This window comes from Alosa pseudoharengus, unplaced genomic scaffold (assembly GCF_046254945.1).
Source record: "Alosa pseudoharengus isolate Yale_2024_CS ecotype anadromous, Long Island Sound unplaced genomic scaffold, YU_APseudo_1.1 YU_APseudo_1.1_scf_13, whole genome shotgun sequence".
Taxonomy (NCBI): Eukaryota; Metazoa; Chordata; class Actinopteri; order Clupeiformes; family Clupeidae; genus Alosa; species Alosa pseudoharengus.
In genome coordinates this window covers 23079390-23093499 of record NW_027468598.1, presented here as the reverse complement: position 1 = coordinate 23093499, position 14110 = coordinate 23079390, and the positions used below count along the sequence as shown (strand labels likewise).

The 14110-nt window shown below is 41.4% G+C and overlaps 1 protein-coding gene across 1 annotated transcript; it reads right to left on the bottom strand.

Moving 5' to 3' along the window:
• Positions 1 to 4678: 4678 nt before the first annotated feature.
• Positions 4679 to 13250, bottom strand: ccdc9 (coiled-coil domain containing 9). The gene is made up of 15 exons (XM_076282595.1): positions 13142 to 13250; positions 12311 to 12392; positions 11726 to 11830; positions 11187 to 11336; positions 10594 to 10917; positions 10283 to 10366; positions 10029 to 10193; positions 8842 to 9023; positions 8614 to 8672; positions 8286 to 8403; positions 7916 to 8015; positions 6720 to 7128; positions 6219 to 6356; positions 6007 to 6096; positions 4679 to 5641 (listed from the first exon to the last, which is right to left on the bottom strand). Exons 2-15 carry the CDS (start codon positions 12311 to 12313, stop codon positions 5637 to 5639), a joined length of 1932 nt encoding a protein of 643 aa, XP_076138710.1. The 5' UTR covers positions 12314 to 12392; positions 13142 to 13250; the 3' UTR covers positions 4679 to 5636.
• Between the last annotated feature and the right edge of the window lie 860 nt (positions 13251 to 14110).

Here is a 14110-nt window from a genome sequence, read left to right as displayed (position 1 = left end):
GGCAAATGGGCAGACGGAGAGAAAGGTTCAGGAGATCTCACGTTTCCTGCGGGCCTTCTGCTCACAACACCAGCAATGTTGGAGTGAGTTCCTCCCCTGGGCCGAGTACGCACAAAATTCCCTGATCCAACCAACCACGGGCCTCACCCCGTTCCAGTGCGTACTCGGCCGCCAACCACCACTGTTTCCATGGACAATTGAGCCATCTGACGTCCCGGCGGTGGATGACTGGATCCGGCAGAGTGAGAGGGTCTGGGGTAGAGCCTTTCGTCACCTCCAGAGGGCAGTCCGACGACACCAACGCTATGCAGACATCCGCCGCTCCACTCCTCCAGACCTCACCGTGGGACAGAAGGTCTGGCTGTCCACTCGTGATATCCGCCTACGACTACCTTCTAAGAAGCTAAGTCCCAGATTTGTTGGCCCCTTTCAAATTGTGCAGCAGGTCACTCCTGTCACGTACAGGCTTCAACTGCCCTCAAATTGGAGGATTCACCCTACATTCCATATCTCTTTGTTGAAAGCCTATGTTCCTCCTGTTTCCTCAGAGTCGGGCTCGGGCGTGGAACCTCCTGTGCCGCTCCTGACTGAGGATGGGCCAATCTATGCCGTGAAGGACATCCTGGATTCCCGGCGCCGTAGGGGTCGTCTCGAGTACCTGGTCGATTGGGAAGGCTACAGACCAGAGGATCGTTCCTGGGTGCTCTGAGACGATGTCCTGGACCCGACCTTGCTTCGCGAGTTCCACCAGCGTCATCCGGATGGCCCAGCTCCACGAGGTCGGGGCCGACCACGGCATCCCTCAGGAGTGGCCCCTGGAGGGGGGGGGGGTAATGTCATGTCCTTGCCTGGCTGCTCGGTGACCACGCCCCCTGTTCCTAATGAACCTCCACTTCCTCGTTCTCACTCCCCAGAGTACTAATTGGGCACAGCTGTGCGGACTCCCATATAAACATCCCCTCTGCCACAGTTGGTCACCGGGCGTCGTCGAAAGTGGCTCCTAGTTTCTCTGCTCCTGGTGAACCTTTTCCTGTGGTTTCTTGGACTATTTTTAAAAATTCACTCTCAGTTTTCCTTGGACTCTGGTGGATACAACTCCCTATTTAAGTTGAGTACTCTCTGGTTTTTCCATCATTGAGTTGTTACTTTGTATTTCTGTTGCACTTTGTTTATTTGAGAGTTTTGACATATTTTATTTGTACTTTGTGATTCCTCTGAGCTTTTTTGCTACATTATCTTCTGTGCGTTTGGATTTTTGTATTCTTTTGTGACTTTGATTCTGAACTCTGGTCTACTGCTACGACTTCTGTGTGGATCTGCCCTAGTCAACCCTGTGCAAATAAAAGCCCTGGTCCTTGCAACTAATTCCCTGTTCGCCTTTCTCTCTCGAGTGATTCCCTGACACTATGAAATGAAATGATTCTATCTGGATGTATCCAGTGACTGTTATGAACAGGATGGCTAACAGGGCAAAGACCTTGTGATGGCAGTGACAGACAGGTGTAGAGAATAGGCCCCACTTGGTTACCTACCCATGTCACCATGTCAGCAGGATCCAATATCCACTAGGCTGGGGCCCATTAGTTGGCTGCGCAGAGCCACCTAGTGGGCCAGGAAATGTTTTCAAATTGAACTGATTTTTTTTTTTTTTTTTTTTAGTGGAGTACAATATCTAATTTATAATGGAATAGATGTTTTAGAGTATGTTATGGTTATGGAATTTAGCAGATGCTTGTTTTCCAAAGCAACTTACAGAATATGCACATTACAATAGTTAGGCTAAAATTGACAGTAGGCCTAGGCCTAAACCATTTTTAAAAAGTTGTTAACCCTGCATTAAGCAAATTAGTATTAATAACAAATCATTATGATTATTATTGTTTTATCTCTTCATGTAGCCATTTTGTATTGTTTTTATTACTGTTGTTATTATTATTATTTAATTACTTATAAAGCAGGGTGCAGGAAGATGAACTCAAAGAAAGACTAAAATCTTCTCTACAGACTTTTCGAGTGAGGCGCAAGCCACACTGGGTGCTCCAGAGAGGCTGGGGACAAAACAACATGGATGACCTAAACATGAATGACACTCAGGCCGGAGAGGATCTTCAGCCTGCTGAACCAGCCAGTGAGAATACAAATAGCACAGACCTCACACTGCTAACTTATACCCACAGTTTACCTTTTATGGGAATAGCATAGATAGACCATAAACTGCTTAGTCATAGCCACAGTTAACTTGTTTTTTTTTTCTCTAACAGGCTGGGTTGTGGCCTATGGCCAGATGCGGCGGGAAATGATAGAGCAGCATGGTCCTGTACTTTGCAGCAACATGCCCTTAATACTGTAAGTAAAATGTTTTTAGTTATACCAAATGCAACTATATATTCAATGGAGTTCTTCATTGAAGTTATCTTAGATAGATAGATAGATACTTTATTGATCCCCAAGGGGAAATTCAAGGTCTCAGTAGCATACAGACATCACACACACATTTACTAACAGCAGAAAAAAGTAATACAATTATACTAAATAACACTAAATCTAAATCAAGTCTAAAAACAGAATCCACATAGTGGGTGATTAATCATGAGGCGCTTGCAATGACTGAGGGACTGAGCCTGTGATTCTCTTTGCATAGTAAGGTAAGGTGCTCTGTGTGAGTGAGTGTCATGGTGATGGTGCAAATGAGTAAGTCCAACAGTGCAGCAGTGCAAGAATAAAGTATTGTAGTGTATAGAACTAGGCTCAACCCATTTATAGGAAACCAGCCCTTTGGTCATTTGACATTGTTATTAAATGTCCTTAAATTGCGTAAACTGATGCTGATATTGAGAAAATATGTTGAATGTTGCTGCATGTTTGACTCAAGTGTTGTTGTTGTCACAGCTGGCTCTGGCTCCAGTTACCATCCCAGCTGAATGGGGCCTTGACCACCTAATTGCTTAACCTAGCAAATGATCATGGGAACACCTCTAATTATAGTAAGCCTAAGATAATCTTTGTCAAATCGTTGGGTGACCAACCATAGCATTCAATTGGCATTGTACCAAGAATACAATACAAATATAAAAGCAATTGATAATAACTAAAATAATCATAATCAGAATTATAATTTCTGTCTTTTTTAATCAATATCTTGTTAATGCTCCAGGGTGGCTGGGATTTGTGAACATTGTTAGGTAGAGCATGGGGAGCAGGACAGGCCTTATCATTGTGGACAGCCAAGAAACATCTACTGTCAAGCAACATCTACAGCCCCTCAACTGACCTACATTATTACATTGATATCTCATTAAGACTCTACATCAAATAAATACGTTTGCATACAGATTAAACTGTCTTCAAGCCTGTTTGTGTGTGCTTCTATGAAAGCATGATATAGTACTGAAATGAGGAGTTCCTTCTCAGGATTTCCTTTGATTCAGCAGCAATAATTACTGCTTGCCAAATGTAGGCAATAATAAAGAAAAAAAACTACATAATTATTAGTAATAGTCAGTATGGTGGACAAGAGATAAATAAGAGAAAAAATAGATCTAAGACTTTCTAGGTCTTGGGCCTGTCATATAATGTAATATAATGTTTAGAAAGTTGGTTGAAAACCTAGCAGACAGCACCACCACCATGCAAGGTACCAGCAGTGGCTTGTGTGCTCATTGTAAAAATGGCTTCATTGCCAACCTTTCTGGGTTGTACTGTATGTAAATTGCAACTAAACATTTATAAAAAATGATATATTATTATTTTGCACAATGTTGGTCAAAGAGAAATGCTTCCTTCTTGATTGTATGCAAGTGCATGATAAAATAACAGTGATGTGCACAAAATAACATTTGCATGCACACCATATTCCGATTAAAGGCCATATTCTGGTTATCGCAATATTCATAATAAGATATTTCCATCTCTAACAGAAATGGAATATTCCCATTTACATGTTAATCAGCACATGCTGAATAAAGCATCGATGTGGTAGTAGTACGAGTCATGATGTCTCAATGGTCTCTGAACCTGAATATCAGTCATGACAGCAAAATAGGCTAATTTGGCCAGATTAGAGACACTGTTGTTTTGCATTTCAGCCTTAGAAAACGGATTTCAGCCACAGAAAAAATCTAGCCCATATTGGGGATCTTTTTTAATGGGCCCCTGCCTGGTACAAGTATAAATAGGGAGAAAGCAGGAAAAGGTTGAGAACCCCTGCCGTGGGGTATTTTGGAGACGCTCAAAAATTGCGACGGACGGAACAAAGCCTGACCATAGCTTGGTGTCAGGAGCCTGGAGCGCACATCTTCAGGAAGGTTAAAGTTAACAGAGCTGGCCGTGAGAAATTAGGCGTTTAAGTTCAGGTTGAGTTATTGATTCTTCCTTAGACATGTGGAAAACTGCTTTAGAGAAAGGGAGGCTTGTGAAGGGTCATCTTGAAGTTCACCTATTTCAGTTGATCCCACCACCTGGATCTTTGTGGTGATGTGATGTATGTATGCCTTATCCACCCACATCCCCTGAATAAGTGATAACATTAATGTAATTAAAACTTTTGCTACTATTAATTAAAACACCTGCTTGTGTTTTCCAGGTTTCTGAAAATGTGTTTTTTATCAAACTATGGTGTTTTTGCACTTTTCCCGAAATGTCCAAGTTCTGTTAATTCTACTCAATAATACACATACAATTGTCAAACATGATCATGTATTTTGAGGTACACAGACATAGGTCAGACATAACTTATCTTGGTAATCTCAAGCGCTCACCCTGATTGTGAAATACATCTGGTAGCATGATACAAACATGCAACCTTCAAGCATAGCTAATCAAAAATGTCAGGCCTAGTTGAAGCTCCTATTTTAAAAAACGTAAAAATAAAAATCATTATAGGGACGTTTTTTTATTATTATTATTTTAAAATGTATGAGTCTCACACAGTTTGAACAAATTCATAGGTGTTTTGCTTACAGTAAAAATAAAGTCTGAAATGCTAAAACAAATTATTAAAAACTAACATTTTCTCACACATACACACACTCACACACTGAAAGGAATGCAGACCAGATACATAAAAAAAATACCAAACAATCTCATTTCAAAATCTTTCAAACGTAATTTTTTAAAACTGAATAGCTATTCCAACTGAGGTAAACAATGTCCTTAGCCCTGTAAATGGAAGATTTCTGTGTGTATAACTCTTAGGGAAAAAAAGAAACGCTTCAATTCAAAAAGTGGCCACAGTATAAAGTATACCTATAGGTAAGCATCATACATAGTACACAAATTTATTCAGAGTTGCAGAGAACACATTAAAAAGTTACACAAGGCTTAGGAATAGTAGCCATTGCTAAAGCCATAATCTTTGAGCAGAGACTGCAGTATGTACATTTAGTAACACATGATTTGAAATTATATTGATTGCAAAATCCAGCCCTGCCATTTCATTTATAATGAGAATTGCCAAACACGCTTGTGGACAACGTTGTGGTGGTGATAGTCAGCAGTAGTCTATGACAATGACTGATTTCACCTCTCTTCTCATTAGTCTAACAGCTGTTGTCACATATGATTGACTTCCATCTGAACCCACCCGTTTTGTTCTCCACGTCCCTTTGCCATGGTATACCTGATTGCAGCAATTTTTGTCAACCTGTCAACAAACAATATAGCAGAGAAAAAGCAAGGTAATAAAAATGTTGATTCTTAAAATCCAAACTTTTTCAAATCAGGACGATCACAGCTGGCACAGTCTCACTATCCCACCACATCCTCACAGAACTCACAAGAAGCACAAATAAAAAACACCTTGAAAGCAATACTAAAATGTTCCCAACAAGACATAGTCAATCATTAGTCACCTGTTTTGTTTCCCTTTGGTAATGAAGGAAAGAAATCAAATAACTGTTAAGCTGTTTAGCCTATTTCCTTCTAGAAGTTTTAAATAATTTACAAATCAACTGACTGTATATGACTGTACAGTACGCTGTACTGTACTGTACTGTATACTGAATGTACCTGAGGCAGGCTGATCGGGGGGATTTTCTTCTGCTTCATTCGGTGGTGGCTCTGTGGTGGGGGACACAACATCCTCAGCATCCTCAGCATCTGTTTTTTTTTTTTTTTTTATATACAAACAGATAAAAATATATTTGGAATAAAGCACAGATATCAATTGCATTTGCAGTAAACCAACAATGTAGTTAGGGGAAAGGAACAAGCCTTCTAACCCTTCGATGCGTTGGGTGCCTGTGCGTCATCAGTCTGTTCTTCCTTGGGTGGCAAGGAGGAATCGGACTGCTGGATGGCCTCTTCGGCAGGTGCTTCAGTGATCTTATCCACCACCTCTGCAGCAACTGCAAAGTCGTCTATTAAAGAAAAAGTATTCAAATTGAAATAAAATTAAGGTTATCATATACAATGTGTAAAAGCTAGTTGTGTCCCTTAAAAACAGCAAAAGGGCACAATCAACTTTTCCAACCTGTGTAGCTGACCACTTATGCAGCGGCTAAGGGCAATGTTCTTGTGACATTTTTCTGCTTATGACTACTGCTTGCAGCCGTTTTTCTCTCATACACCTCCCATAAAAACTGTTAGTGTGTTTCTGGGATTGGAATAAGTAACTAAGATGTCACAAACTCACCTCAGCATGTCCCTCTAAAGAGTGGACTTAATATTTGGGCTTGCATCTGAAGAACCGGTTTTTGACTAGTACCCAGATCAGCATGTACCTGTGTGTGCTGTTGAGTCCTGTCCCTTGTTCTCCTGACTGGTGTTAGTCTCTGAGCTGCTGCTAGGCCTGAGTGGGCTTTCCTCCATGCTGGTGCGGGGGGACTGCATCTCCATCTCCTCCCCCCAGTCAGTGACGGGCTGATGGCCCTCCAGAGGAGAGAAGGGGCTGAGTGGCTTACCCCCCTCTGGAGACGCCTGGGCATCCTGCGGGGGAGGGATGTGGACCGCCGGCGCGCGCCTCTCTTTCGGGCTCGATGTGGCGGGCGGCCGTGGCGGCGTGTCGGGGGCGTCCTCCAATTCGTCTTCATCGTCTCCGTCACTGGCGTCCTCCCACTCGTCCTCATCCTCCTCTGCTGTGCCGGCCTCTGAAGTCCCTGCGGGGGATGGTTTTTCCACCTCATCCTTCACCTGGTGATAGAAACCCATGATAGCCACACTCCCAATCAGTCAACAAGTCAAAAACTAGGGCTGTCAATCGATTAAAAAATGTAATCTAATTAATTACATACTCTGTGATTAATTAAATCACATATATAATTTTTGCTGTGAAAGTATTTTAAATATTTAAATTCAAATGAATCATTGAATAATCAGCATTAGTGACATTAAAGTTCAAAAACTCTTTTATTATTATTTTCACTGTTCAAATAATGGCCATAATAATATATGATATGACCTAATATGCTGAGGAAATAAATTCAAAAGTGCTTCGGGAAGAAGTTTTTTTTCACATACAAGGCATTTCAGGCCACAGATATAACCTAGGGGACATAATGAAAATAAATTAACACTCCCCTCAATGTCAACACTATTTCTTTGCATTGATGTGCGACTTTAGAGTTGACGAACTCCGGTGGTATGCATATTCCTTGCTGCAGACATTGCAGAGGACTTTATTTTAATCAACACTTTATTTTCATCAACACCATCAGGCCGTTTTTTAAAAGTAAATATTCCAATCAATGATCTAGGCAGCACATTTTCTTCTCTTTCCTTCATTTTACAGGCTAATGGTTACTAACTAGAACGGCTCGGGGTCAAAGGTCATACGGAATCGATTAATCTGCACTATTTTTTTAATCAGTTATTTTTTCTCTAATTAATCGAAATTAATCATTTAGTTATGTTGACAGCCCTATCAAAAACCCAAACCCAAAACGTAAAATACACCCAAAATGTTGAAATTAGGAGTCACCTCAGTCGTCTCTTTGGAAGGTTTTTCTTTTCCTGTTTCATGTTCCTCTTCCTGCCCTTTCTCCTCCTCTTTTTCTGATTTCCAGCGATTATCGTGCATGCTGCGGAAATATCAAGGAAAATTTCATGTACTGATTTTTCCAAAAGTTCAACAAAAGCAGTCAGGCGTGATCTTGCAATGAAAGTGAAAGCAAATTCCAGGTTCTGGACCTGGATGATCCTGTAGTAGCAGATATGGTGAACCTGTACCCTGACATTTTCAAGTACTGGTTTTGAAATTACGTAAGACACACAGCTTGACACATGCATACACACTATCAGGGGCTAGGGTAATTAGATCTTAGGGTCATTAGATGATGAGGTGCACCAACCTATAGTTGTCCTGGCCTCGTCCCTTCTTGGGGACTCTACCCTTGCGGTCCCCATCTCGAGAGCCGCTTCCCAAGAAATCCCCAAACTTCGGTGCCCTGGGGGCTCTTTTGTTCTCATCTGAAAGGGCAGAGACAACATAAGACGATATACAATAAAATAATGTCTTCACACAAAAGATAGCAAAGAATATTTCATCACTGTACACTTGTAACGAATGTTATTTGTGGAGAAATGGAATGTCCCAAAAAACCCAGCAGAAACCCGCAACTATGCACAAATGTTCAATATCAGTTTCAGTTTGTGTTATGTGTGCCACTAATAACTTGCCTCTTCTGCCACCTTGTCTGGGCGTGAGGTCACCAGCTCCTTCAGGGGTCTCCTTAAACCTTTAAGAATGAGGACAATAACACAATGAGACAAGTAACTAAGTTCTATTTATATAGCGCATTTTTTATGCAGAGTGCAACCCAAATATATAATTATAAATAGTGTCAATATAATTTTCTTCATAAGAAATTAGAAAAAGTAATGTGCAATGTTCAACTCTGCACTCACATAGTGTCTGTCTTCTCAGCGTCCCATTCTCGTCTCCACTGACCCGTGGCATTACGATGACGAGCCAGCCGCTCCTCGTCAATCTGCTCCCGTTCCTTTTTCCAGCGCAGGTACTCGGCACGCTCTCGGCCCGTCATGGACAGAGTCATGTCTACTGAGCCTTTGCCTCCTGACCGGTGACTCTGATAATGGAAAAGCAAAGAAAGTCGGCTTTCAGTCTACAGTTTACTTCCAAAATATCAACAGTGGGCTACAATTACAAGCAACCTCAGTCAGAAACCTCATGAACACTATACAAAAAATTCTGACTTGGTAGCACCAGTGTCCCTTAAAGATGACATAGAAAGGAAAATGTTTTTTCCTTGGCTTTGTTGAATAAAGAGTTTAGTGCATGGTCAAAAGAAGTTGCTGAAACCTGCAAGGCAATCAGCATAGAGCTCACTTATTTATTCACGTGGGTGCCAAGTGACCACAAGGGGGCGCTAAATATTTGCTAAAACGGACCATTTTATTCCCTGGTTTAATTATAGGGCTTTCAATGGGCTTCTGACATAGCATTTGAGCATGTATTTCACAGATCAAAGTTGCATACATTCTATGTTAACATCAGAGAACAAGATGAAATACTACATTCATCCATTCTGCATCATCCTTAACAAAAAAGCCTGTCGAGAACAACAGAATGAATAAGAGGCACATGTAAGGGATAACAGACGCCGAGGTATGCCGTTGTACAGAATTAATGGATGAGGCGGAGGCAAAGTCCATTAATTACGCCTCTGCCAAGTCTGTTAATTACGTGTAATGGGACACCTCGAAGGCCGTTATCCCGTTTATCACAAAGTTGCCACTATAGGCAATAGTCATGCCTTTATAGCATGCAAAAGAAACAAGCGGTTCAGTTTTAAAATAAGCCAACTTGTTCAGTTTTTTGTACTTTCTTTGGTCCTGATTCCTGACAGTGACAACGGTGGGCCGTTAGCTTGTTTACAGTTGATTCCATTGCGTAGCCTGATTCCAGACTTAACCGTCGTTTACCATTTCATGAGCATTGATATGGTACAGTGATTAAAGTTTTTAACCAGATCTACGTCATAGGTGTCCTGATATTCTGAATTAATAGCCACCCTTCAGCCAATCAGAAAAGAGTATTTCTTCTCTCTGGGTGATAAGAGAGCTTCATTTACCATCCACTCCTTCTCCATCTCAGCTCCTGTCTTCACACTCTCAAAGTCCAGCCCACCCCAGTTGCGGACGTGCCGGCGGCTGCCCTCTTTGCGATCCATGTCTGGGACTGGGCCAGAGCGACGTGGGTCATCTAGAAAGTTTCTGATGGGTTTTTCACCATCGGCCTGAAAAAAGAAACGTCACGGTTAGAAAACACACCAAAACTATGTTTTTAAAACCCTGTTTTTTTTTTTCCATATAATCACATACATACCTTTTGACCTCTTTCATATTCAGCGATTTTCTCCATCTCCTCATTCATCATAGCAATGTTCTGTCTCCTTTTCTCCTCCCACTCCTGACAGAGAGCAAGAACCCATCAGTAATCACAAAATAACTGGAGAACTAAGAGGTGAACATTTATCAAGTTGGTACTTATGTCTTTTGAAATCCTTTACCCTTTTACCCTATATTCTGAATGATCTTGCAAAACAATTATTTCAATTACTTAAATATTAATATGTTTTCTGCTATTCCATCTTGTGTTTTCCTAGATATAAGGGCTGCAAATGAGAAAAGATTAACCTTAGATTTTCTGTCTGTGTCTGTGCCTGTGCCTGGGCCTGGGCCTGGGCCACCTCGCCCTCTCCTCCCACCACGTGGACCGCGACCCCCTCGGGCCGGCCTTTCTCCCCCCTCATCGTCTCTCGGTGGTCTGTCAGAGTGGGGGTCGTGTCTCTCTGGCCGGGGGTCCCTCCTCTCTGGCCGAGTACCTCCACCTCTCTGCCCACCCCTTGCCCACACCATCCCAGGCCTGTAAGACGGGCCTTCACCACCTGACCGGGGAGCATCGCCCTTCTCTGAGACGTGCGGAGCTGCTGCTCTCCGGTCATTTACCACGCGGTTTACCTGCGGGGGCACAGGAAGGTATTAGTAAACATACAAACAACTAGAAACAACATCCATGTCACAACCTGACCTTTGGGAGTAAAAGCAATATGCATAGTTGAATTATAGTTAGAAGAAGTTAATAGATGTTAATTATGGGCTTGACCATCACCATCCACAGACATGTTTTCTGGTGCCACTGTACATCCATGTTATAACTGCACAAAAACATAGCCAAGCAGCCTACTGTGTTTGGCCATTAATGCTTATGCTGTAGGAGGGGGTCTTACCGCTCCAGGTTTGGAGAGGTCTACGGTCACAGTGAAGCTTTCCTTCTCAGGCTTTGGCCAGTCATCTTGCTCATGGCCACCACGGGTCCTTCGTGGAAGTGTCACGGCAATGCCCTCATCCTCTGCCTTTTTCTTGTCCTCCTCTATTTCCTATTTAGAAATAACAAAAAAAAAAAGGCAACACCGATATAATTTTTCATCTTAATATTCCACATATTGAAAACCAAATTCATCAGCAGTCCTATTTTTATTTTTACAACATAAACCAACTGAAAGCTATAGAGGTATGTTTTTCGTTAACGTTTCAATTAACTAAAAAATGGGTCGATTAAGATTAGATAAACAAATAATCTAGTGCATAACTAACAACCCAGTAAAAATGTAAGAATACTTTACAACAACGTTAAATTACACATCACACCAGTTTCATCACTGTAGTCTGTGCTGTTCTGTTGGTAAGGTTTTATACAAGTCTTATAAATAGTTAGCTCACTAGGTCTTAGACCAAAACTCCTGACTGCAGTTTTAATTAAACTCACCTGATACCTCCTGACTAGAGCCTGGTTCTTTTTACGAAGTGCTTCGATCCGTCTGTCAAGCTCAGCATCCTTTTCCTCCTTTGTCTTAATTTCAACGGCAGCAGACTAGACACAACAAGTGCCAGTGAATTTCACAAATACAGTTCAATTACCATTCAAAAACATAACGATGTATTAACTCATCAGCAAGTCATTGGACATTTGAGATGTATGCGACTTACATTTAGCAGAAAGCTTGTTGTTCAGTAGTATTGTACAACTAGTTAGGCTATACACTACAATGTTTGTGTGGACAAAATGTGGCTTGAACATATGTGGGAATAATTATACGATGTAATATCTTCACTAATGCAACTGTTCACTTGGATAATAGGAGTTGGAAGTAGCAGTGTTGGGAAATGGACATGTGCAATGGTAAATTATGTTGTGGGTTGTAACCTAAGGAACTGAATTGATCAAAGGCCTTCCCCAATTACTGTAACTCTATCACCTGAGAACCTATGGTACTCTATAAGACACCTACGGTAGCCTACGTTGTTAGACCGTGGCGTGTTACTACCTTCAGGTAGCCTATGGGGAACTCACCATGGCTAACAGCCCTTGTTGGCGTGCCGATTTTTCTTCCAGTGTTGCTCAGGTATCTCTTGGATAGTTCGTGTAGTAGACACTAACACAGAATTACACAGACAAAGCATTAAAACTTTACCCAGTTGCTCTGCAATGACTATCAAACCAGCAGCTAATTTCAGGTTTATGTAGGCCAAACCCACCACCAGTCAATAACCTAACAAAATGCACAACAGCGTTGACAACGTGTTCCTGTTTAGGCAGCTCAGAAGTGTAAAGAAACACTACCTATGTGCTCATTCCCTGAAACTATCTCCTCGACTGTATTCTATTAGCATGCTGCTCATAGTAGGCTACAAATCCTCAATTTCTGAAGTGTAGCCGCCTACCTAAAACTCAAACGCGTATCTGACACGCTCGCTCCATTACATCAACAAGGACACATCGCGGGGTAAGGAAATACAAAGTTTAATATTTTGTAAGCTTCTGTGCACCGTTGACAGTCCACAGATGTGCTTATGTATCAGGCTAAATCTACAGCCAGCGTGACTAGCTAATCCTCCTCTCAAATTGGCTCTCTCCTACAAGACAATCAGATTACCTTGAAAGCAGGACAATGTTAACAACAAAAACAAGTCCTTCAAATTCACTTGACCAACAAACACAACCAAATACTTAAAAAACGTTAGCTGTAACATTTCAAGCGTATTGTTCATGGCATCTCAGTACAGTAGCCTAATGGGGAATGAAGCTGGCTATTAGGGTTAATACTATCGTTACAAGTAAAGCAACACGTAAAATCTTAGACTGAACAGGCTAGAATATTCGAATCTTGCAACATTCGTTTACCTGTATCTAGAAGTATCATCCGCTGTGCTACAAACTGTTCGCAGCGTTAAAAAGTATCAATTTGTTTTCTACCGAACTTATGGTACAGCAGCGTTCCACGGGTCTATCAGTAAAGCCAGAGGTAAAGCGACGATAGCTTGTTTCACTTCCGGGTAAACATTTTCTTCTCGTTTGGGGCATGTTTCAGTGGCACCTCATCCCTTTAGATGAATACTGCCACCCACTGTGTATGGGTTGCTGTACACAAGTCACTCGTGTCAACCCCAGAATGTGGGAGTGTTGCCTTCTAATTGATGAGCTATACACTATAGTGCATTTTGATAACATGTCAAACAACTTAGACTTTAGATTCTCTCTAATATAAGAAAGATGTGTGTGTGTTTGTTTTGGTGGGGGTGGTTACACAGAATGCCATTTCTATGAAGCTAGACCTCTTTTATTGTCCTAGAGTGTTTATTTTTAGCCTTGAAAAACAATTACCTATCACATTCTTAAATATGTTTTATTGGTCAATCTTTAAAGTGATTTCCATGTGATCGCTGTTCGTCTACAATCTGTCTTTTCAGCTCTCTCAGTGATATTTTAGATTAATCATATATTGGCTTTCCTTTAGGTGTTGTGTTTTCACATTTTGTTGTTTCAATACTGAAAGGTTCTTGAATATATATATAAACAATCAACCAATACCTTCAGGCCTAACTAAATATATGAAGTGGTTAAGGGAACTCCAATTGGGATTGGAATTGGGATCCCTCCTCTGGGACTGTAGCCCTGAGGAGTGTACCCCAACATCTAATTGTTTATATGCTTATATTTTACGTACTTAAATATAAACAAAAATGCACTCACACACTGTCAATACCCAGGTAAAAGAGGGGTAAAAAATAACAACAAGGAAAGAAGAAAGAAGACAGAAGAAGAGGGAAAAGAAGGGCATGGTCACCATAATGCAGGGGGTTCACAGAGCAC